Source organism: Merops nubicus, unplaced genomic scaffold (genome assembly GCF_000691845.1).
Source record: "Merops nubicus isolate BGI_N331 unplaced genomic scaffold, ASM69184v1 scaffold9448, whole genome shotgun sequence".
NCBI classification, from domain to species: domain Eukaryota; kingdom Metazoa; phylum Chordata; class Aves; order Coraciiformes; family Meropidae; genus Merops; species Merops nubicus.
Window position 1 is genome coordinate 5,093 of NW_008625111.1, and position 24,485 is coordinate 29,577.

General features: G+C 48.1%; 1 protein-coding gene across 1 annotated transcript in view; it reads right to left on the reverse strand.

The window, feature by feature from the left end:
* Positions 1 to 329: 329 nt before the first annotated feature.
* The window catches only part of LOC103778000 (PH and SEC7 domain-containing protein 2-like), a gene marked incomplete at its 3' end in the record, with an annotated part of 33,520 nt that continues 9,364 nt past the window's right edge, over positions 330 to 24,485 (reverse strand). The window contains exons 3-10 of the mRNA XM_008945568.1: positions 24,068 to 24,262; positions 19,300 to 19,380; positions 18,627 to 18,739; positions 14,641 to 14,699; positions 6,450 to 6,539; positions 5,299 to 5,342; positions 1,579 to 1,769; positions 330 to 400 (exon numbers count right to left, since the gene is read on the reverse strand). Of these exons, the coding sequence (XP_008943816.1) occupies positions 330 to 400; positions 1,579 to 1,769; positions 5,299 to 5,342; positions 6,450 to 6,539; positions 14,641 to 14,699; positions 18,627 to 18,739; positions 19,300 to 19,380; positions 24,068 to 24,262 (844 nt within the window). The remainder of the gene's footprint in view (positions 401 to 1,578; positions 1,770 to 5,298; positions 5,343 to 6,449; positions 6,540 to 14,640; positions 14,700 to 18,626; positions 18,740 to 19,299; positions 19,381 to 24,067; positions 24,263 to 24,485) is intronic.

The following is a 24,485-nucleotide window of genomic DNA, read 5'->3' on the forward strand; positions in this document are numbered from 1 at the left end:
GTTGCTACAGAACAAACAGAGATGAAGAGAGGCAGGAAGTGTCTCCTGGCAACCCATGGAAGTTGACAGCAAGGTCCTGAAGGAGAAGAGAAACTTTAAGTATGGTACATACCAGACTCAGTAAAGCTGCTCAGAATCAGATCTGTGCTCTTAGCATGGGCACCACCACCAGAGATGACAGCACACTCCAGTTCTGTATACTGGAGGAGCGCTGTATTCATTAGGACATGGATTCAGCTCCACTTGCATCTATAAGTCTTCTACTTAAGACAGCATGACTGCTTTGGAGACACTATGAAACAGCAAATGGGATAGCCCACCATGATTACCTTTTGTAAATAAAGGACGGTCCCTTTAAGCACAGCATAAAATTTCTTCCAACCCCTCCTTCCTCTGGGAGCTAAAAAGGAAGAACATTTAATTATACATGAATGCTTCTGCCAGGGCTGCTTGATCATCACATATCTGTCAATACCAACCCTTCTCCTGACCCACCACAGGCATGCACTGATGCCCAGACCTCATACACCTCCAGGCTATTGATTATGAGCAGTTTGTCTGCAGGGACGTGTGTTTAGAGACATGGGCTAGAAGATGCAGCCTCCCAAGAGAAACACAAGCAGGCCAGACCCAGAGATGAACTGGTACAGAGAATACACAAGTGAATACATGCAGGAATTCTGTGATCCTCCAAATCTGGGTTCATATTCCTTGGACTAAATGCTTGAGCAGCAGAGACATTCCTTGAGCTCCTCTGCTTCAGATAAGTTTGGTAGACATACTCTGGATAAAGCAGCTTCTGTTCCACTGAGGAGGGTGCATTACCACCAGCTGTCTTAATGGACTTGAGGACAGAGAGCTTGCTAGAAGCTAGAGAGGGGCGGGAGGTGAGAGGAGCCACCTGCATCACTACAAGACAGCAGATCCTCTAGGCATGGGCTATTACAAAACTGCTGGAAGAAAGAGAGATCCTTGGTGGTAATGTCTACTCAAGACTTTTAATTGGCTGCAATGACTGGGTCAATCATATCAATTAACAAGAGGCATTGTCCAAGGTTTCATTAATCTCTATCACAGTTCCCAGATATATTTTCCTTTACCTTTCCTGTAATCCCATATGCTGACAGCAGAACTATGAGGCAGCCTGTTGCCCAGCCAGCACATGGCAGCTGTTTCCAGCACATGAAAGAATATAGACAGGAGTAAAACTTCGAATACCAGACTGTCCCCAAGGTCAGGGCTGGAGTGGACAACTACTGTGGAACTAGCCTCACCCCACCGCTCAGAGTGTGGGATTCAGGATCATGCCCATGAACAGCATGGAAGACCAGGTCTATCTGTGTGAGACAGGCATTGTTAGGTTCCTTGGCAGTGAGAAGGGAAGACTCTGAGGCCTCCTGAGAACATTCATGTCTACAAATGCATCAAAAAAATCATCTTGTCCCTGTGCCCTAGCACTCATGGATCTGGGGATCTCTCTTGTATTCCCTGGGATGTGGTGAGGAAAAGTCTTCAGCAGATAGAGCAAGGCTCTGGTACTGCCTAGGACACATCTCATCCCATCCCCTTAACACGTACTTCTCTTCCCATCCATGTCTGCGTGGGTTTTACGCGTGAGGACACCATGCTTGTAGGTCACTGCATTCAGTGCTTGGGGGATGTCCAGGAAGGGGTTGCTGCTGTCAACAATCCTTGTCACTTTCTTCGCACTGGCTCCGAATTTGTCGTCTACCAGCTCTGAGAGAGATTTCCTCAACTCGTCCTCATCACTTCGAAACAAAGTCAGAGAAGAGATTGAGTGGAGGAAGTGTGCGTTGAGTCAAAGTTTGCCCTACTTGTTTTGGTTTTAAAGCAATTTAATACAAGATTAGTCTGAGAAAGAAAATGGAAGGAGAAGTAGGGACTATAACATGCAGAGTGTGCCAATGGTGGTGATCTGGACATGGCTGAGAGGAACACAGGTGACAGGTAACTCTCATAATAACTGTGCGGTTACTCAAAACAGATAAGGGAATGGATGCTTGTCTGAACACCAGAAAACTGCAGACACACCATTGCTGAGGACTACAACCACTTTGCAGGGAGAGTCTCTAGTTCTGTGGCCTAAAATCTGAGATTAAGGAGGTCTTTAGCTGAAGACCAAGTATCACTAGGATTTCTCAGCCTCTGAGAGGCAGGACCTGGGGCCTCCTAGGTACTGAAGGAGCTTGAAGAATGTCCTCTGCACGTCTGAGAAACCAATGTTCTGCAGATGTTAGAGATGGCCCACTTGATCATAAAACCACATACCCTGTAATAGGTTATACATCAGCTCCCAATTCATGTCCTTAGGGTGGGCCAGCAGAGAGCAGGAAATGCTAGTCATTTCCATGAAAACTCCTTCTCCACACAGGTCTCCTCATCCTGGACCCTGAACAGCAAGGACTGAGCAGCTTAGGGAAGTGTCCACAGACTCCACTAAGCCTGCCTCTTCATATTTGGAGTAAAACCTGCTCTGGTGCATGGAAACTAGAACTTGTATGAGAAGTGATATTTCCCACATTAAGGAAATAGGACATCAAGGAAAGAGAGCAAACAGGGAGTTTCTGCCCTGTGTGCTACAGAGAATCCTGTCAATGTCTAAATAGAATGAGTGGTCACCTCAGGTTGCAGATTAGACTGGGACCAAACCTCAGCTGAGGAGTGATTCAGGGGTGAATCCACTACCTGAGATGTCAGCAGTAAACAACCACACTACCCCTCCTGCTTACTTCAGATAGCCAAAGCATTAGACACCACTTGGAAGAGAAGGATGGTTTTTCAGCCCTCAGCACCCACAGGAGTCCTGGGGCTGAGGCACAGCCCAGACACGAGGCCTGGGTGGGGAGTTAGTGGGGGCTCTCTTCTCTGAGCTGCACCAGAGAGACCCCTCTGAGCTCCTGCATGCTGCTGTGAGGATGGTCATCTGCCTGTCTGTCTGGTTGGACATTGTGAGCAAGGGCATTTCATTCCTTGGGATGGACAAAGACAGGAGGCAGGCAGGGAGAAGAAGGTCTTGCCTGTGTAAGGTTGGGACTCAGTGAAAGGGGCTCTGAAAGAAAAACAGGTACCCCATGTCAGGGAGCATCTGTCCCACAGCAGAGGACCTGAGAGGTCTCTTCTGTCACAGCCTGTCTTTCTGCAGCCCAGCAAGGTTGCGGGTTGAAGCAAGGCAGGTCCCAGGCTGGTGTGGAGTGAACGAGAGGTTGTGAGGATACAAGTCGGGTGGGTGAAAGAGGGCAGGAGGTGAGAGAGATGCTGCTGACTGGAGCTGCACCACCACAGCAGGACCCCAGAAGGCTGACAGCCCTAGGAAGAGCCAGGGAGCCCGTGCTGGCAGGCATTGTGTAACCACTGCCCTCATCCAGCGAGCAGAGGTCCTTCTGCTGCACCCTTACAGGCAGAGGTCCGTCTGCGGAACCCTTACATAAACTGTCCCACCAGCACCTTCTGTGGAGCTGCAGAGCTCCCTCTCGTGACTAATCCACTCACAGCCTGGCCTCTGCTGCAGAGCCCGCGCTGCTGCTTCCCTCACACCGATGCCACACAAGATTATCTGGAAAGCGAAATCCATGTTACGTGACCCGCTAAGAAACTGGTGCCCTTCCGCAGCCACCAGCTGGCTGTATCCCTCCCGAAGGAGACACTGGCCCATAAGGAGCTCTGAAAAAGCTTGACCCAGGTAGCTGGGGAAGGAGGTAGGATAAAACGGTGTCCAGACACTTTTCTAACCAGGACAATATGAGGAGAAGGGCAGGTGATGGGGCTAATGGTGCAGCGGGTCCTTCACAGTCCTAGATCCTCGGAGAGGAGAGGAGAGGAGAGGAGAGGAATGTCCACTGTGTTAGCCTAAGGGCCCAAGTCTGTCGCTGGCTTCCTCATGGCAGCGGTGGGCAGGTGTTGGGGCTCAGGAGCGCTGTGCACCCCTTGCTGAGGGTCCTGGCCTGTGCTTTGGGTGGGAGGAATGGGTAGCAGAGCGGTAGAAGGGCTGAGGAAGATGCTGCATGAACCTGTCATGGAGTCCATCATGCTAGCTCTTCCCAGATTTGTTTCAGGGTAACAAATAATGATCTGGAGGACATAGAGCACGTGTCATCGAGTTTGTGGATGACATAAAAATGAGAGGTACAGGACTACTGCTTAGAGGGACAGGAGCCTCACTAGATGCAGCACCCAGTACTGCACTGGGGTGGGGTGGTCCTGCAGAAGGGTCAGCTGGGGCTGACTGGCTGGGGAGCAGCTCTGTGGAAAAGGCCCTGGGGCTGCTGGTGAACAGCAAGATAAATGGGAGCCAGCCAGTGTGTCCTGGAAGAAAGAGAGGACAAGAGCATTCTGGGCTGTGTAACAGCGGCACAGTGAGGAGGCTAAGAGAATTTATCATTCTCCTTTACTCTGCACTTATTGCATTATGTCTTAGTAGAGCAAACATGATTGGGCTCCCAACACAGAAAAAGCCATTAACAAGGTGGAGAGAGTTCTCAGAGGCCTCCAAGATGCCTGGGAGCTGGAGAACCTGCAATGTAAGAAGTGACTAAGGGAACTGGGTGTGTTCAACCTAGAGAATAAATGTCTTCGAGGGATCTTGTGACAGCCTTCCAAAGTTACTGAGATGACAAAGCCGGGCTCTTCACTATGGTTCATGGCAGGAGGACAAGAGACAATTGTCATAAGTTAAAACAACAGTGGTTTCAAACAGATAAGAAAATTACACTCTCAGAAAAATTAAGCATTGATTCATGGATCCAGAGGGGCTGTAAGTTCTCTATCATTGGATGCTGTCAGGATCAAACGGAACAAAATCCTGAGCATCCTGGTCTGAGTTCAATGTTGACCATACTTTAAGGAGGAACCTTGACTGGAGATCTCACAAGGTCACTTCCTCCCTGAGTGATTCTCTAATACTATTTCCAGAAGAAACTATGTGGAAGAGATGGAAAGTCTCAGGGAGCAAATTAAACCCAGATCTTGAGTTTCTTGTTCAAAGATCTCTGAAGCACCTGGAGAGAGACCAGCATTTTATGGGTGCAATAGTAAACAAAGAGGACGTTCCCTTTCTTTAGATCGTTCCTGTGGACCCTTTGTCTATAGACTGCCACCAGCCTCCCCATCTGGTTTTGTGTCTAAGCCATAAATAAACCCAGCTTGCCTACAGGAGGGACTTCAGTGCTTAAGGGCTTGGCAGGAAATGTTCTGGGAGCTTCTGGTGCTAAAAACATTACTCAAGACCTGTCAGCTACTTTGAAAGATGCAGTAGCTCTCAAAGGCTTAGCACATACTTACATGGCCCACTCTAGCTTCTCATTCTTGATGGAGTTATACAGTGTCTGAAACAAGAACATGGTGTTAAGCAGTGTCTCTTATGAAAGACATGTCTGGGCTGTGGAGACCATCTCCTCCACACCCTGTCTGTGTTCTTAGAGAGATACCTTCCTTGCTGAACTCTCCTGGAGAAGTACTCAGCAGTGAGCGAGTCAACTGCTGTCCTGCTAGACCCGTTTCTATTTATCACCCTAGGTATTGGACTAGACACGTCAGTAGCAGAGGGGTTTGGCAGCCAGTCTTGCTCAGGAGCCAGGACTAACCCTGCATGCTGCACCTAATCCTGAGCAAATTCTGGCCACCACAAAAATGATAGAAGACATCTACAGTGTCTCGACTAGGGGAAAGGGACAGTGGAAGCTTGAATGTTGCCATAAGGAGGGATGAATGACCTCGAGGATCAGCTTTTCCATTTCCTCCTGTGCAATATTCCAGTAGCTTCCCTGGGGCACTAGGAAGTAGGAATGGGCAAGGAAAGGAGAATATGGGTCATCCTGACCGTCCTGAGGGGTGGGGTAGGGTGACATCTGCTGGGAGCTGGGGGTGTCGTCTAAGGCACAATGTGAGAGTCTTGTTGTGGCACTGGACATTTTAACTTCCTTCCGTACAGCAAAATCCAGGTCGGGTTGCTGGACCTGCAGCAGATGCAGACAACAGTTGTGGTGCTAAACCACGCAGAAAGAGAAAGTATTCACTATGAGATGTTTAACCAAAATCCCATTGTACTGAAATAGTGGAGTTGGAGGACTACATCCAATTACATGGAAGTGAAGGCAGAGAAAAGTGTCAGTGCCAGAGGGTCACACGTTGGGGTGTGGGGGTGTCTTGCTCTGTGCATTGTCTGGAGCATCACAGAGCTACTGCATGGGAGAGGACCCCTTGGTATGTTCTGAGGGCAGATATGCCACAAATCTTGATGAAACACCACCAGGGAATAGACCTCTGGTGGCTCAATGCAAGTTAGCAGAGTCTACACACGTGGGTTACAGTTATTCTAATGAAACAATTATGCATTGAAAAATGCTGGTGCAAGGGCTCAGAGTGTCCCAGCAGGATGAGGGGGCACTACAGGAATAATGACAATATCCCACTGTCTATTTATATCACGTTACCTTCAACAAATCCTTTGCAAAGTCCTTCCCATCGTTCAGTCCATCCAGGTTTGCTATGAACTGTTGACACGACATCTTTTTGCCAATATTCTGTAAAGCGAAGGCAAAGGCTCATTAAACTTCTAGAGAGTTTTTACTTTAATCAGAGTGTCTTCTAAAGAACAATTTTATATGTGGTGGGGAAACCTGAGTTTGCTCCAAGAGCTGAAAGATGAAAAGTCTTCTGCTCTAATTTTCTATTGGGCTCTTTATTTTATCTGCTTATGCCAGCACTTGAATATTTCAAATTACTTCTTTTTTTTTTTTTTTTTTTTTTCCCCCCAGTGGTGAAAATAAAACACATGAAAATAACTTCTCCAGCTGTTGCTCTAAACTTTCTAAGTGATCTCACCTCTGGTCTCTAGGTTGGTTCTGGTGCAGGGCGTGTGTCTCAAAACTCAAGACAAGCACTCAGACTGCCTTGAAATTGTAACTGTTGGATCAGTGTCCAAGACTGCCATGTGTGAAATTGTGTGAACGTGCAGTGCTAGCATCTGAAGACAGTCAGCATTGGGCAATGACTTGTCCTTCTGTATCAGGTCTGGCTGAGCTGATTTTCCCATTGCAGCCCTCCTGGTGCAGGGCTTCTGTGTTGGGAGTTAGAAGGGTGTTGGTAACACCCATGTTGTGAGCACCACTGAGCAGTGCTCGCACAGCACCAAGGCTCTTTCTAACAGTACCCAATGTAATTACAGTGGGATGGGGGGGCAGGAGTCTGAGAGGAACATAACCAGAACAGCTGACCTGAACTGACCAAAGGGATATTCCAGACCGTGTGACATCAGCTCAGCTATAAAGCTAGTACAAAGGCGGGCATGAGGGGGGCACTCCTTTGTCCTCTGGAGCAACCATTTTCGGTTGCTATTATGAACAGAGGTGATCCATCTACTGGTAGGGAGTGAACTTGAGGGCTGTGGCAATACAAGTACACTGGCTGAATCTCACAACCTGGAACACACTCATCATCAACTGATGCCAAGACTACTCAGTGTTGATGTCGCCAGGTCATCCGGCATCCGTGATATCAGTCTGTCTTCCCAAACCCTTCACCTCTCACAATGACAGCCGGGGACTTTTTCAGCCTGCAAAGGTCAAGGGGCTGGAGGCAGGCAGCCTTTTTCCAAGCCTCCTCCTGCAATCCAACCTCTCCAAAGGACTGGAGCAGAGGTGTGGGGTATCAGTAGGAATTGTAGGTTTCCAAAAAAGGAGTCTGGTAGCACAAAGGGACACACAGGTGTCTCCCGTGCCATGTCTTCACACCCTGAAGTCCCTAAGGACAGACCCCATGGTGACATCACAAGGAGTGGACAATAGAGTTAGTGAGAGGGGCGCATGAGCTGCCACCACTGATCCTAAGGCTTTCAACAGATCCTGACACTGTGTGGGCTTTGTATCAAGGTTTCAACAGAGAGGCCATCCAGGAGGACTTGGGAGGATGGCCAAGAACAGCAGAGGCAGGACTCTGCTTAGGGACTCAATGAGGAAGAAGGGCCTCAGTGGGTCACTGGGAGGGGACAAAGCTGCAGCAGATGATATAGGAGGTGCCCTGCAGAGTGAGATGTGTCCTCAGTGCAAGAAAATAACCTCTTGAAAGAGACTGACACCAGAAACCCCTGCCCACAAATATGCACAGCAGGTCACCTGGAGGTTTCTCCTCAAGTGAAAGCATCAGCAAAGAGTGAGGCCTTGGGACTAGCCCACAGTGCCCCCTCACTTGCCATCTGTGCATGCAGACATACTCTCTGGCTACGCAGGGAGCCAGCACTGCCTTTGAGCAGCTCTGTCGGATACTCTCAATTACGCCTCCAGATGAGCTGGCACCCTTGAGAAATCAATAAAAAGAGGAATAAAGCACTGTAGCAAATCCGCAGTGCCTGGGGACACAGTGCAGCACAGCAAGAGGCCCAGCCATCCTTGCTTTCCCATAGGGAAGCCCCACAACTAATGTCCATAACTGGACTCTGTAACTAGAGGCTACTGCCAGCTGGTGCTCAGTGGGTACCCTCACTGCAGAAGAGATGCAAGGAAACCTGTAGACATGCTGCTAGGGATTTTTTTTTTTCCCAGCAGAAGGAAGAGAGATTTATGGACTTGTTGTAAAGGAAAAGAAAAAAAAAACAACAACAAAAACCAAACAAGTTTCACAATGATGTGTGGATGGAGAAAGGAAGGAGGGTGAGAGAGCACAATAAAAATGCAGAAATGAACCTCTGTGAGAAAAAGAGGGATTTTGGAGCTGAGTAGGTTTGTTGCCTGAGACCTTGAGGCACCACATTGCTTGGGGCAGAGTAGATGATGACTTCTATCCCTGCCTTGAGGCAGGAAAGCAGAGTGCATAGCACAGGTCTTTCTGCCTGCAGAGATCTTTTTGCAAGGATCCAGCAAGGGATGCAGAGGCCAAGTGGACTTGCACGGACTTCCAAGTTTTAGGAAGTGAGTGCATGCAGTGAGAGAAAGTGGCACAAGCCTCACAGACCCATTAGTTTTCTCATGTATTGCATCCAGGACATGTATTAATCCCAAGGGATGGCTTCTTTTTTATTCTGTGAGCTGCCTCTTGCTCAAGAAGATCTGTGAGCTCAAAGGCAACAGTCACACTGTGGAAAAGCAGCTAATTGCTGACCAATTGAGAAGGATGAAAACACACCTACTCTCTGACAACCAAGAGAGGTGATGAGAAAGCTCCAGCAAGGATGCTAATAGTGTGAATCAGCTGGTTGGACAAGGTTGTGGAAGCACTGCAGAGTCAGGGGCAGGGTTCAGGCTGGCTGTCAGCAGAACTGAGCACAGGATGCTGGGCCGGCTCAGATGCAACCTCAAGTCAATAATATCTTAGCAATTCAGCTTGCCACTTTGAGAAATGGGCTAGAGCCAACTGCTCAGATGCAAAGCCCTGTAAGTGCCTCTACATCAACACTAGCTGAACAGAGAAAATAAAAAACTGCTCCAGGACAGGGACTTTGCAGTTTTGTCTGATCAACCCTTTCAAGGAAAGAGTTCTGTGATCATAAATGCCTCATTAGCAACGGCATGAGCACCAGGGACTGCCTGAGCTTTCACACACTGCAACAGTATTTAGCAAATATGGGGAATCCCAGGAAGAACTCTGGAAAGAGCCACTGCGAGGGTGCAGTGGGGTGCCCTCTTACATAGTAGGCCATCTTCCTGATTCAGTAAGATCGTAACATATGGACATAATCTTCAGGGAAATGTATCTGCACACCTAAAAGCTGAGTGTTCAGATGTTATATGTCCCTTTTTGAATTCGAACCTCTGGACAGGGAGTTGCATATTCATTTCTGGCCAGATACAGAGATTTTTGCTTTTTTGTGGTGCATGAATCACCTAGCAGCAATAGAACAAGCCAGTGAGGCTGCTTCACAGCCACATGTAGCTACTATTGTTGATATGTCCTCCTGGCAGATATGAACTTCATCCCATTTTTTCTCCAGGCCATGCAGCAAAGCAGAAGAAGTCACAGTCAGCTAGCACCATGGTGTGCTTGGGTGGAGAGTGAGTGAGGGAACAGTGGATTAAATAGATAAAAATGGATGGATAGTTAGATGAATGGGTAGAGACAGTAGGGGAATGGGTGGACAGAGATGGATGGGTGTATACAGTGTATGAGAATGGAGAGACGCAGAGACAAGGTGCACAACGGTGGTTGGAGTGCATAATAAATTACAAAGGATGAGGTTGGTCTAATGGTGAGTAAACAGGGCTGATTCTGCTGTCCCATTGTTTCAATTAAGTGTAACTCCCCTGTTTACAGTTGGGTTCCTGCCTTTTCTGGGCCTTAGTCATCTGCTGCTGAGCTGACTCACTCAAGATGATTGCAGACCATCTCTTGAAGTGTCCAGGATGGCTCTGTCCACCTCCAGAAGACTCTGGGCTATGGCCTGGCATTTCTTGGCTGTTGTCAAGTCCCAGCATTAGGAGGCTGAGCAGGTGAGTATGGAGCTGTGTGCTCAGTGGGAAAAGCAGGTGCCATGTGAAAGTCCAAGGATGAGAAGCAGGTTTCTGGGGGCCAGAGGCCATGAATAGTGGCTATCTGGGGAGCTCTTCCCAGCATCCCCCCTGTGAGGTGTTAAACCATTTGAGCTTCTGGGCTGGAGGCCCCAGTCACCAGACATTTCAGCTGCGAAGTGGTGAGTGGGGTATATCTCCTGTGAGGTTCCCAGTATGAGCACTATGCCCCTAGTAGGCCCTGCTTTTACACAGGCTCTTTTGATCTCTCACTAATACTCATCTTCAGGGGAAAAAACAAAAAAACTGCATTTATGCTTCAGCATGAAGTGAGGACCTTTGGTGTGACTGGACCGAGAGATCTGGTAGAGGTTGTGTTTTAGGCTGCAGAAACAAAATCACCCCACTGTGGGGAACCAACCTGCAGACTCTGGATACCAGTGACCTCTGGGCCACACAAAGCAGCTATGGGTAGACTGATGTCACTCTGCAGGTGACGCCAGTGGCTGCTCATATCTAAGAGTTCTTCAGGTCTGCCAGTGCTACTAACACAGCAGTATTGCTAACACCAAACCATAAGCCTGGCTTAAGGACAATATCACCTTCCAGCACCTGAAACAGGCCTATAAGAAAGCAGAGGAGGATCTGTTCACAAGGGTTTCTAGTGACAGGACAAATGCTAATGGTAGATTTAGGTTAAATGTTAGGAAAAAGTTCTTTAATATGAGGGTGATAGATCACAGGAACAGGTTGCCCGGAGAGGCGGTGGAGGTCCCATCCCTGGAGACATTCAAACTGAGGCTTGATGAGGCTCTGAGTAGCTTGACTTAGTTGGAGATGTCCCTGCTTATAGCAGAGGGGCTGGTCTAGATGACCTTTAGTGGTCCCTTCCAGCACAAAACTTTCTACGATTCTGTGATTCTACCACAGAGTTTGTAAGATTAACAGCAATGGGCATGTGGAGTTAGGAGCTTCATGGGATTCCATTTCAAGCTTTGTTCAGTGGCCATGAGAATTGCTGGCCCACTTTTTGAACAAATGCTAAAGCTTGCCACATTGTGATGTGACTCCAGAAGCTAGGTTTCACTGAAGTACCCAAATACAGCTGTGAGTGCCAGTGACGCAGAGGTGTTGCTTTGCCACCGTCCTTCCATGGCCAGCAGTCCTGAACAATGAATGATAACACTGATGGTCTAAAAGGAGACATCCCAAAGCTTTGTTTCCAAAGGGCAGGGACGGAGGCCTTTGTCATAAGGTCTCTTGCAGCTCAAACAGCACCAGCAGAGCAAGGTAGAGAGTTGCAACACCCTGAATTATACTACAAGGTTTGTAATGTTTGTAGGTGACTGCTGGCTTTTAAACACCAGCTCCAGGTGATTCTATGAAGATGGAGTGTCTCAGTTTGAAGACAGCTTGGAAACAGTGTCTGAGTACATCTACCATAGAAAATCAACAGTACTAAATCAAAACTCCAGCATGGCCACGTGCAAATTCCATGTTGTAGTGCCAATGTCATTACTTTTAAACTTGGACTCCGTATATGTGGTGGCCACTGCTGGAATGGTGACCTAGCCCATTCTAGAGGTGCTGCTGTAGGAAAATATCCCTTTACAGAGACACATCAACGACATCCAATCATCAATCATCCTAACAGAAGGAATTTCCTACTCCATGGCAATGCACAGCAAAACACCAAAACATAATGCAATATATTAAAAAAGGAAATAAAATAAAAAATGGTATGCAGCATCATGACAGCATCCTTAATAAAAAGGGGTGAGAGATCAAGTCCCACAATCCCAGGTACACTGCTGTTTAGGGAGGTTTCTTTACACAAGGAAAATTTCATGTCACTGTGTAACAGCTGCTAATGGGTTGCTAGGTAGTGAAGGACACTGCACAACTACTTGGGAATCCAGACAAATGAAAATGTTTTTGTTTTGTTTTGTTTTTTTTTAAGACAGAAAAAAAACAAGTCAAATGCCAGTGCTTTACAGCAAAACACTAGAATGACTGCACTTACCACCTGGTAAAGGGTTAAAGAGCAGAAAGAGAGGTTCCAGGAGCAGAAGGAAGGGAAAAAAAAAAAAAAAAAAAAAAAAGAGGAGAAGGAGAAGAAGAAATTAATGTCACACATGTGGAAAATTAAAGAGAAGGTTTTTTTTCAAAGAAAAGCTTAGGCATTGCTACACCTGGTTGAAAGAAAGCTATTTTTTTTTTTTGCCTAGATAGCATGAGATTATCTTTTCTTAACAGGCCTTTTAAACAGCTTGTCAATGAAAAATAGAAATGGTATGGTTTTGGAGGTTATGGGGGGTTTTGCCTTTTCAATAATTTCCATCTTCCCAGAGACATATTTTGCAATTTTTTTTTTAATTAAAAAAACTAGCCAGAATAAGGCTGTTTTGGCGTGAAGTTGCATAGTTTGCCCTCTGCCACAGTGCTGTTTTTGCTCCTGAATGATGAAAATATTTCCTTCTTTCCAACCACTTTGGCTGAAGGATGAATGCTTTGTGGGACCCTCCCAGAAGCCCAACTGGTATCCCGATGTGTGCAGAGATGCTTTGCCCACCCACATTACTGACAGCCATATGGGTGAGCATGGACTCAGTGGCCACCGTAATGCTGGTCATAGGCTGCCTGTTCCCCAAAGGATGAGGCCACAGCAGCTGTAGCCAGCTTGGTGCAGGCCACAGTGCACATCTGGAAAGGGTGCTCTTGCAGGAACCGGTAATTCCCTTCACTGACTGCCGTGTCCACATGTTGCCACTGTCATGAAGGCAGTAGCTGTGCTGTAATGATGGGGAGGGTCTCCCAGGTGAACTGCCAGGGTGGCACTGGTGAAGCTGCATCTTTGCCATCATAGGTGAAGAGCCTCATGTAGTGTCCTCTTCCCACTCACACAGAAAAACGCTCCTCTCAAAGGTGCTTATAAACCAGTATGCAAAAGAAGAAAAGAGCTAGGTTATGGCTTACTGTCCTCTCATTAACAGGCTAACAAGAGAAAATCAGGGCAATCCTCTGCAGATGCACAACAAATTCTTACCATCTGGAGGCAGAAGCTGATTATACAGCTTGAAAATCATGGGCTTATGGGGCAGAAGAAGGGTGTGCAGGATTCATATACACAGGCTGCTGTAAAACGACATCCCCCCATGCCGTCTCAGTTTTCACACAAGTTCTGGGGAGCCTAAGGCTCCAGGTCTGAGCTCTCAGAAGAGCTATGAAAGAAGGTACTTCAGTGACCTGAAACTTGAGGAGCCCCTCTACCTCTGGAGAGGGGGCACAACCCTCTGAGGCTCATAGCCATGCTCTACGCCTGCACCTTAAGGCTGGAGAGCAGGGAGGAGATCTGGGTCAACAGTGCTTACAGCCTTCCACAGCACAGAGCAGGACACAGAGTCCATGCATATTCCCAGATGTATCCTATAGCAGGTCCCCAAGCGCACACAATGTCCCGGTGCTGTCCCCTATGTCCAGTTCCATATACCCTCTGTAGTTATTTTTCTCCCATTCTATTCTTCTCTCTACACTCTGATTGATCTTCTAAGAACAAATGCAAGCTATGCCACCTGAAAGCCTCTAAAAGGTGGTGAGACATCTTCTTACAACCTCTGTTGTTTTGCAGTCACACCATTGGGCACTGAGCCCTTGCTCACCCTGCTCTTTGTCCAGAGGCCTCTCTGATATGATACTCTCCACTGGCTGCCTGTTACATCTTGAGGAAAAGGAAGAGCTGGGACTTACTTCATGTTTTGGGAAGGAAAGCTCAAAATTAGACCTGTATGAAAGCACTCAGTCCCTTGCAGCATGAGGGCTGCGGGGACTTGAGTGTCTGCAGGACAAGAAATAGCAGCACCATTTGTGCTGTTGTTTGCCAGCCCCACAGGGACTGGTGGTGCAGACCTCTCCCTGAGAGCTCCTGGGACAGGGCTGGTGCAAGCAACAGGTCCTGGAAAGAAACCTGCATTTTCTGTGCCTGTATGAGGTGACTGCTGTAAGCAGGAGATATGCCTTTGCCTGGAGTGTAGAGTCACATTAAGGACTGTCCCAAATCTTCCTGGAGCTGGTCAGAGTACTCTCTGCCAACCTGTCTCAGTTTTCCAGCAATACATCCTGCGTAAGGGGACAGACCCCTGTACTGGGAAAGGAAAAAAGGCAGGATTCATCTCCAAGCACTACTTACATGGCCATGAAGGTCTGTGTTTAGCAGCATCAGCGCACAGGTGAGTGTATGAATCCCATCTGAAACACACAACAGGCAGAGGGATTTGATTACTCCCCTTCCCATGCAGTGTCAGTGTTGGTTATTTTGGCAGACCATTGCAAAAACCAAGGCTAGTTGCTATGTCTGGGGACCTTAGAGAATGTTTCCTACAACTGCATGAGATAGTTAAAAAAAAAATAATAATAAAAATAAAAATATATAAACTTTTGCCTCAAACTTTACCTTTTCCTGAAATGGTCCCCAAGGAATTTGCTTTAAATCAGTTTTGTCAATGGCTTTCTAAAGACCAGATTTTCTGCAGTCTTCTTCCATATGCATTTTGTCACAATGCCATTGTAGAAATGGGCAGAGACCCTGGTAAACAAAGCTTATTGCCCCAAGTTGATAAGTCACCTCAGGGGTTTGTCCCAGGCTCTTCAGTCATCCATCCCGGGCAATCTATAAGCTCTTGAGTTGTTCAGCAAACTCTATTGCTACAAGTGAGTGCAACGTTTTTGGCCCTCTGACTTAATAATGACTCACATGAAGTTTTCCTTCAGTCTGAGACAGCACAGAACCCTTTTCTGTACTAGGTAGCCTGGTGGCTTGCTGTTATTTCAAAACCATGCTGTGTACTGAAGCTGTTCAAGGTCAAGAGGCTAGTCTCCACACATCACCTCACAAGGATGAGATGCAAACGTATTCTGGCACATCAACTTGTCCCTGAAGGACCTCACCAAAGGTGAGCACCAGGGAAGAGGCAGGGGCAGAAATACTACAGCCCACTGGCCCTGCTTCTGGCATGACTTGGTGTGTTCACACGTATGGGCTGAGCCAGACGTGACATGATGCCCCTGAATTTGTGCCCTAGACTCAGGCCGTGACATACCCCCAGGCCTGGCTGGAGAAGTGTCACTAGTCTCATCTTGTGAGGGTAGTTGTGAGGCAACAGAGAGCCAACTGTGGCCTGTCCCCATCCCAGTCAGCCACTAAACAAAGGCACCATTTGTGACTGCCAAGCCCTGAGCACCCCACGCTCAAGGCCAAGCTCTAAACACTGCCAGCTGAATGTGACCAAACAGACAAGCCCAGGATGAAAGCTGGGTTCACATGAACTTCTACCTTTCCTGTAAGAAATGTGGTCTGAGGAAGGAAGGATTTCTCATGGGACCACCATGTATTTTGCTATTAGGCCTGACAGTCCTGGGGACATGGTATGAAGGATTTTCCTCTTCAAGAGAGAACCGCTTCCTAAGAAAGATGCTTCCTTAACTTTCACAAGAAGCACTTTTGGGCTTAGCACTATGTGCCTTTCCAGTGTGTGTTTTTGGGTCTCTGTGGGGGACTCTGGGCTGAAATCTTCACCTGACTTCAGTGGTATCACTTCAGTCAGGTAAATCATGTCCCATATGGCCCCAAGGTGGAGCTGGTGTCTCAAAACATGCCATTCTTTCCCAGTTCCTTGGATCAGTTATCATTCACTTTTTCTCTCAGCTCACATGGTATCACAACACAACCATATTGTTCTTCCATCTCTGGGCTTCATCAGCGCAGGAAAGCACTAATGATGGGTCCAAGACATCACACTGGGAGAAAAAACAGCCATGCCACCGAATGGACAGCAAGTCAGAGCTTCTGCCACCTTTGTCTGCAGCATCCCAATATGCAAAGCTGAAGTGGCCCTTGGTGTTACAACAGCCACATCTCCACCACTGCAGGAGTTAATGCTTCAGTATGTAGCAACACCCTGAAATGTCTTAGGGGGCTCTGAGAACTACTCAGCTGCCTGATCATCTCCAGACAAAACTGCCTTGACTCTATCATGCCTCTAAGCCAACAGACCACCACAGATGGAGGTATTTCTTTACAAATATAGATAATAGACAGTGGCTCAAATCTAATCTTGGTGGAACATCCTTTGCAAGTTTAAGCTGGATGCAATCAGCTTAAAGGAATTTGCTTCCTGAAGAAAGAGCTTGCAATACCTTTCCCAAATCACCAGGCACCTAGTGCATGCTTTTGCAAAGTCTGCAAAAGATCTGATCTGAAGAAGCTGCTTTGTTTCCCTCTGTTGCATCACCTTCAAGTAGTACCTGGATTACAACGGCATTTTTCAAGGCCCGGCACTGAGTGCAGCTCTGAAGAAAGTGGTCCCCCCCAGCCTTACGAAAGGTGCTGCCGCCATCACAGGCAATACTGTGGCCCTAAATGTTGATGAAAAGGTCATGACAGCAGCAGCTGTAACGTTTCAGATCCAGTTTTCTTTATTCTTAATAGTTTTGCATCTTTTAGGAGCACAACATTTTCAAAACAGGTCCTACTAGCAGCAGTGACATCTCCACTGAGGGTCACATTGCTATGGAAGAGTCAAAATTTCTGGTTTCATTTGTGTTTGCAGTAACATGCACCTTCTCGCAAAGTGTTCAGAACTGGGATCTAATTCCTCTTCTGTACAGCTGAGGTTAGTGTGGCTCCATCAGTAGCTTTGTAAGCCAGGCTGCCAGATGGTAAAGCTTGTGTTTCGTTTGACTAGTCACTGCCTTCAAAACACCCTCACACTGAAGGGTGTGGGATGGAGTCAAAGCCCTGACCCCCTGTGCTCCAGCTCAGCCTCTGCTCAAGCTGGTGTTTTCACGTATCCACCTCCAGTGGATTTGACACCTGAGGACCAGAAGGGGAGAAAGGGCCCCAAGGCCTTTGTCTGTAGGAGTGGGAGGTGGATGCAGTAGAATTGGGGATCACTTCCATGGGGAAGTGTTGAAAAGGGGTCAGGACTTGGCTTTTGGGATATTTTAGCTGAGGACTGCTGTTGAAAACTCAGCCTGTAACTTAATGTCTATAGGTGGAAGACCCTTCCCAGGGAAGGTTGACTTTGGATCAGTGAGGGAGAGCATCACACAAACACAGGGAACCGAAATCTAAACCTATAATTTATTGGGTTACCACTGATAATAACAAAGAGGTCATTCCATTTTGAGAATATATCATATGTCCAATTGTCTTGGCAGAAGGACTAAAGGGTTCATGTGACACTAGGCACTGCTTCCCTTTGGGAAGCCTGCAAGGTGGGGACAAGCAGGAGCTCTCAAGCACAACTGGCATATTCCATTCAGAAGGGAGTGGAGGAGGAATGACTGGCACTGCCATGGTGCTAGCTGAGAGTAGGTCGTCAGCCTGATGGCTGATGTCCCTTTCCACCCAAGGGACATTCCCAGATGCCTGTAAGCAGGTATGTTGATGCAAATGAGGGCATGCTCATGTCTGGATGTGTGTATGTGCACATGTGTACCAGGAATGACCTTTTCCATTTTAAAATGTAAAATAAAATAAAATAAAATAAAATAAAATGTAGTGGAGAGGATCTGAAAGCAGTTAACAAATTCTGCAACTCCAGTGAGCCTAGAATTCTACCCAGCTTCTATCCAGCTATGCTCTCTTCTGCTGTGGTTGTAGATGCAAGGGATGCAACTCCTGCGTGTGGCAAGCCAACAGCATTCCAACAGCATGGAAGTGTGTTCATCCGTTCAGTGGACAAGGTCTTGGTCTGAGGTAGCAGCACCCACTCATTTGCCCACTGCCAGCAACCACTTTGCAAGCCACTATTGCAGTAATTTGCAACCCCTGAGAACGCCTCACCACCTCCCCTGGTGCTGGGCAAAGCACAAACACTGATCCAGGCTACAGCTGAGGAGCCGCTCTTCAGCACGGCTCATGCGCACTGAAGGAGACACACTCAGACACTCAGCTCCTGGTTGGGCTCTCTTGGCACATGGTGTCCCCTGTCCCTCCCAGGGCAAGGATAATCAACCGGGCATGATCCTAGAGAAAGGGAGAAGCTACAGCCTTGCCTGCCCAGTGGGTGCTACTCAGGCCTAGCTCTGGATGGTCGGGTTTACACTCGAGCTGTGTGACACGTGCACCAGGAGGGCGCAGTGGACGCTGGAGCCAAGGGAAGCAGGCGGTACCTTCGGACGTGCTCTCTTCTGGGTTGCACTGGCAGTACCGCCGGGAGAAATGGATCAGCACCCGCTCCCGCTCCTGTGTCTCTCCCATCAGCGGGAACGCTTTCAAGAATGTCCTGCAAAGAGAAGAAGTGATATTTACACGATGTCACGGATCAATCTGCTGGACAGTGTCCATGCTAAGGAAAGAGATGGAAAGGGGGTCCTCAGCGCAGCTAGGAAGGTCTTTGTCCTCCCCCCCAGCCTGTGCACGCCCGGGCCCCTGCAGGTGCAATGCAAAGGGTGTCAGCTCTGAGCTGCATAAGGACACATGCTGTCAGCTGAGATCTGACCCATTTCTGGCTTGATGGCACCAGGATGGGTTGTCTGTCCCAAGGGAAGAAGTTGCTTCCACTTGCTCTGATTTTGTATGGGATGGAGTTCCTGGGAAAGCTGCTTTCCACCATGGGGAAGCAGGTTGTGGGCCCGCCTGCTGAAGCCCACGTTTGTTGGCAGAATCTTGTGCCAAACACGACACCAAAGCAAAGATTAAACGACAACCTGGAGCTCCCCCCGGTCCCTGCTCCTATCACATGGACAGCCTCCATGTCATCGGGAAGCCTGGAGGAGAAACCCACCGCGCTGCTCCGCTCTGTCCAGCCCAGGCCCTACGCGGGAGTGCCAGAGACCAGCTCACCTGAGTGCTTTGTCAAGGGTCAGGCCAGTGAAGTCAAAGAAGCTGAGATACTCCTCTGCTACCAACTTGCTAAATTCGTTACTGTAATTAAAGAGGGAGTAGTCAGCCCTTTCATCAGGGAAGAAGACACTGTCTACAAGAGGAACAGCAGACTTCTGTCTCCTGGCCAGCCCAACTCCCAGTGAGACACTGCAGACGTGATCTGAGACCCAGGGGGATTTCCTCCTACCTTGAAATGCTTCTGGAAGACCTTCAAAGGGCCCTAACATGCCCACAGCCTAGCATTGTGGCAGCCAGCACTGGACACCCAAGAACGAGAGATGCCTTCCCCCACTGCACCTTTCTGTTGTGCTGCTGCCCAGGCAGAGCCTCCTCCCACACCAGCCAGGAGGAGGAGGAGGCCATAAGGATGTCCTGTGCTTGTCGAGCACCTTATTTCTTACCTAGTACTCTCCCATCGTGTCCCCTCCTCTTACTACAATACTCCTGCTTTTCACTTCATGTTGGCTCCCATCCCACCCTGTCACCACCAGCACCTTGTTCACATGTCAGATGGGTTCCACTGGGAACTGGAGCAGGAGAGCTCAGCCAAGCTCCTGGCCCTGCTCATGCCTGAATGCTTCTCCATAAGCCATTCCCCTGCCATGTTTTTGGAGACATGTTGCCTTTAGAGCCAGAATGGGTGCTGTCAAGTTCTTCTCTACACAACTCAGGTAGTAGAAGTGCAAGAATAATCCATGAAAGCTGGCAAGAAATGGGACATGATCTCAATATGCTCAGCCTTTGCCATATACAATTCCTTTTCCTTCTCCCCACAAAATGAAAAGCATATTGCTAAACATTTGCATATCCAGCTTCATGCTGGGGTATGCTAAAGACAGAACTCATTGCTTTTCCTACAGCATTGTGTCATCTGCTGTGAGGTGGGTGCTGTAAAGCCTCTAGTATGGGTGCTGTTCAGAAGCACAACACGCAGCAGGAGTGTGACAGCTCCAGAGGAGAGGTCCAGGCTGAGTTTCGAGTGACAGGACATAAGTATTTGTGCTGGAGTTTGTGCAAGAGACTGTTTCAAAGCCATATGAAGCCACAAGGCCTCATAGACTGAAAACAATCTTATCATTTGGGCTTGCTAGCTCTAGGAAAGGAGATGTCCTCGTGGGCCTGTGGCCTCCAGGCTTAGTCTGTCTGAAGCAGTGCCGCAGTGATTGGCATGCAGATTCCTGCCAGCTTCCCAGGGAGACTTCTCCACTTCTCCTGGAACTTCACAGCAAGGTGATGTGAGATGCAGAAGATAACCAGATGTTTGTGAAAGGCGATGTCACCACTTCTTCACCCCTGTGCCAAAGAATGAGCAGAAGCAAGCAAGCCCCAGGTCTCCTCTGGGATCATCTCAGCTATAAGTCTGAAGAAGACCTCATGCATTGGCAGTGTCAGTGCCAGGAAATAGCCAGTGCTTTCCTTCCCATGAGCTAGGTCCCACTTCACAAGTGCAGTTGCAGCCTCTCAGAAAAAAAAATCTGTTTCCTTCTGGTTGGGCAACTAGTCACCCCACGTCCTGGGAACTGGCTTGGGCACTGAGCACGCAGTAACAACTGCTATGTACTGCAGCACTGCAGCGATCAACAGGGGAGAGCAGTGTCTGACCCCGTCCACTTAACCTCAAGCTGGGCTTGAAGCACTGGCCCTGCTCAAGGCTCACTAAAGCCAAAAGATTTGGTATCTCTATAGCCCAGCACAGATATAGGGTAGGCTGAATAGGTCTTGAGATGTCTCCATGGCCTACATTGGGAGCTACACCCTAGTTTACATTTCTAACTAGATCTATTCTCAGTCAGGATTAAGGTGAGTGGGAGCTCCTCTTCCCCACACTCACATACCAGGATGGCCCAGGAAGGCAGGCAAGCCTTGCTGCCTGTCCCTCAGCTCACTGTGCCTTGCTGAAGGCTAGGAGTCCATGGGGAATTTGTGACCTCTAGCACAAGTAAGCCGTGCCACCTGCTGTGGTGCCAGAAGTGCTCAGCCTGGATGCCCATCACACCTTCCTGTGTGCTTAACTTGGGCTCTCGCTGCTCGAAAAAGCTCCAGACAAGGACTGCCAGCTCTGCTGAAGGAACCAGACACCTGAGGGCAGCCAGACCCTTGGAAACAATAAACTCCTTTGTCTAGCTGGGGGCTGAGTGACATTGATGGGACCCTTATCGTTGAGCTCCAGAGCCAGTTAACATGCCCCTGGGACACAGAACTCCAACACTGGCCAGGGCAAGACCATGGCCTACACTAAGGTGGGCTTAAGTGTTTGCTCGGTTTTCTCATTCAGGAATTGTCTTACTCTCTGTGCTAGTCCCAACCCCTCCTGCAGGAATGGGTGACACTTCCACCATGCAGCTCAGATATGACAGAGATATCCCTACAAGAACAGTGAGGCATTTCCCACATGGACCTGTCTGGCATCCTCTGGCTGGTAGCTCCTTCACACAGACATTCTCTACAGACCTCCTCTCACCTTACACCCCACCTTGAAGTTTCTTCCCTCTTCCTGACTTGGGAAGGTCCAGGTACCATGAGTGCTGACTGACCTTGATGGGTCACAGCCACCCTGGGAATAACACGGGAGCCCTGGCCTGTCCTCACAGTTTAATTTCTGAGTGGAGGGACATGGAAAGGTCCCTCCTTTGTTGTTTTGCAGCCTGATCACACTGTCTTACAGCGCTAAGCTGGTATCGTCCAAGATCCTTTTTGTGCTACAGTCACCTGGACCAAAAAAAGATTGTCCATAAGAAGTTTGGCTAAGCAAAATTCTCCTGATCTCCAGAGGACAATACACTGCCAGACCCCCAGTTCTCAGTGCACTGTGATGCTGACACTGTGCTCTGCTCTCTGCTCCATTGCTGTCTGCGTGGTTTTGTGAGCACAGTGCTCAGTTGGGAAACCCTACAAGAAAGTATCTAGCACTCCTGTCTTCATGGTCTTGCAGCTGAGATACTTCTGCCTCCATCCAGCAAAAGATGTGTGACCATGAGTAGTGATGGAGACAAGACAATGCACAAACCAGTGCAGGAACAAGCCTCTTCCATGGAGAGTTCAGTTCCCAAAACACACGGTCTTCAGAGAGACAAAGGTCATTTCTGGGTTTGAGATTAATTTCACAGAATTGTGTCAATGGGAAGGAAATTTTTTGGAGATATTCAACTTGCATTTTCTTGTTCATCAAGCCTTTTCTATTTGTTTGGTAATGGTGAATGTTCTGGGGTTTGGTTTGGTCCTTTGGTTTTTTGTTTGTTTGTTTTTTGAGAAAATTGCCAATGTTCATGAAGACAAAAAGGGCTTAAAATGATCTAAAAAGCTTTAAAACGAAGTATTACTTCTTGCACAGCCCTCCTAGCCATCCCACGTCCTACATGAAACTGGCCTGAAAACACCACTTAAACTTACCCTGCTCCCACCACTGTAGATTAGTTTTACATTGTCTTAAGTGAGCAAGACCAACTTAAACCACACCTATCCTCATCCTTCCTTTCCTGCTCTTCTAATTCACAGGCTTGGTCCAAGAGTCTGCACCTCTATTCAGGTCTTCTGGTGGGAAACGATTCAGATTTCAAAAACCCAGCTGATCAAAACAAAAGTTTTCTTTCAAAGGTTGTGTCAATTCAATTCTCAAACATGGGTCACCAAACAGCTTACTAAGGTGTGAGGATTGCAGGAACTACCAAAGGGACATACCCAAATTCAACCCCAGGGATTCATTGCTTAAAACTTCCCTCACTTAGTTTGCAAGAAAGGATGTTAGAACTGAGCCAGCATCTGCCAGCAATGCACCTACTACAAGAATCACAGCAAAAAGGGAGCATGGGGATACTGCCAAGTGATACAAAGAGCCTGTCTAGGAGATCATTCGTATGCTCCTTCTGTCCCAAGACTAAGCTGGGAGTCACAGACGATCCTTGGTACTGAAAGTTTGGGTATCTGCTGAGAGACAACTGCGTTCTGCTGTTCTGGGCCGGAGTGACACATTTCAAGGACATAAAAAAAACCACCCCAGCAACATAGATTATATCAGTTCTAGGAGAAGGATGATGGGAATTGGTGTCCTCACACCCACTGGCATCCTAAAATAATCTGTTACTGCTATACTCGTTACTGTTCCTTTGTCTCTTAGAAATCTCTGTAACTCTCCCACTTTTGAAAAAAAACTTTTTCTTTCTCTTCTGCCTTACCCAGGCAAATCTACTGAGATGCTTGGACCTCCAGTGTGTACCTGGCTCTCCATCAAAGCCTTCTTGCCACCTGCGGAGACTGGATCAAGAGGCACTGCAGCAAGAAGATTTTGGGGTGCAGACATGAAAAACTTGGGGATTGGTAGAGAGCCCAGGACAGATCCATGTCTGGATCCCAAACCCTTTGGCCTGGGGATTGCTTTAGAGGGGGGTCTTGCTGGGCCCTTACTAAGCACATGAAACATTTGGTTCTGGTGGGTAGCAGCTTGTGGTAGTTAATGCCCAATACATGCAGGCGTCTTGTAGGATTCAGATTTCAAGGGCATTGGTCTTGGACCAATTTCAAACAGAGGGATCTCCAACAGCCCCAACTCCACCCAGCAAGCCTTTGTAACAGCAACTGTGTCCCTTCCTGCCTTTGCCCGATGCACCCAACACGACCAATGCTCCCCCAAGCCCTCCCCACCACCGCTGTGCTTCTGCTGGCCGTGCTCAACGCTGCCGTCTCCATCAAGCCCCTCGCAGGGCTGGCTGCAACCCAAAGCCTCACTTACTTTTTCCCGAGCTGGCGCGCCACGTCACAGCGCTTGAACCCTTCGAGGTTGTAGAGGCGCTTGGCCAGCCTCTTGGCAGCCTCGCTATCTGCCCTGCAGCCGTTTGCCAAGGTGTCTGTGCTGCCCTGGTTGAGCTGCTCCGTGCTGCCCATGTCGGAGTCAGAGTCTGACAGAGTGTCTTTCAAGCTGGCGTCACTATACGGAAACAAAACAATTCAAGGAGCAGCCACGCAGCTTGACGAATACAACAGAAAATGCCATGTTTTAATTTTTTCTTGTCCTGACCAAGAAATAGGAAAAAACAATAAATTTGGGAACTGGACATTAGACAAGCCCTCTTTCATTTCAGGTCAAATTAAATAGTACAATTGAATTTCAAACTTGTAGAAAAAGATTGAAGAGAAGGTGACTCCTCCCT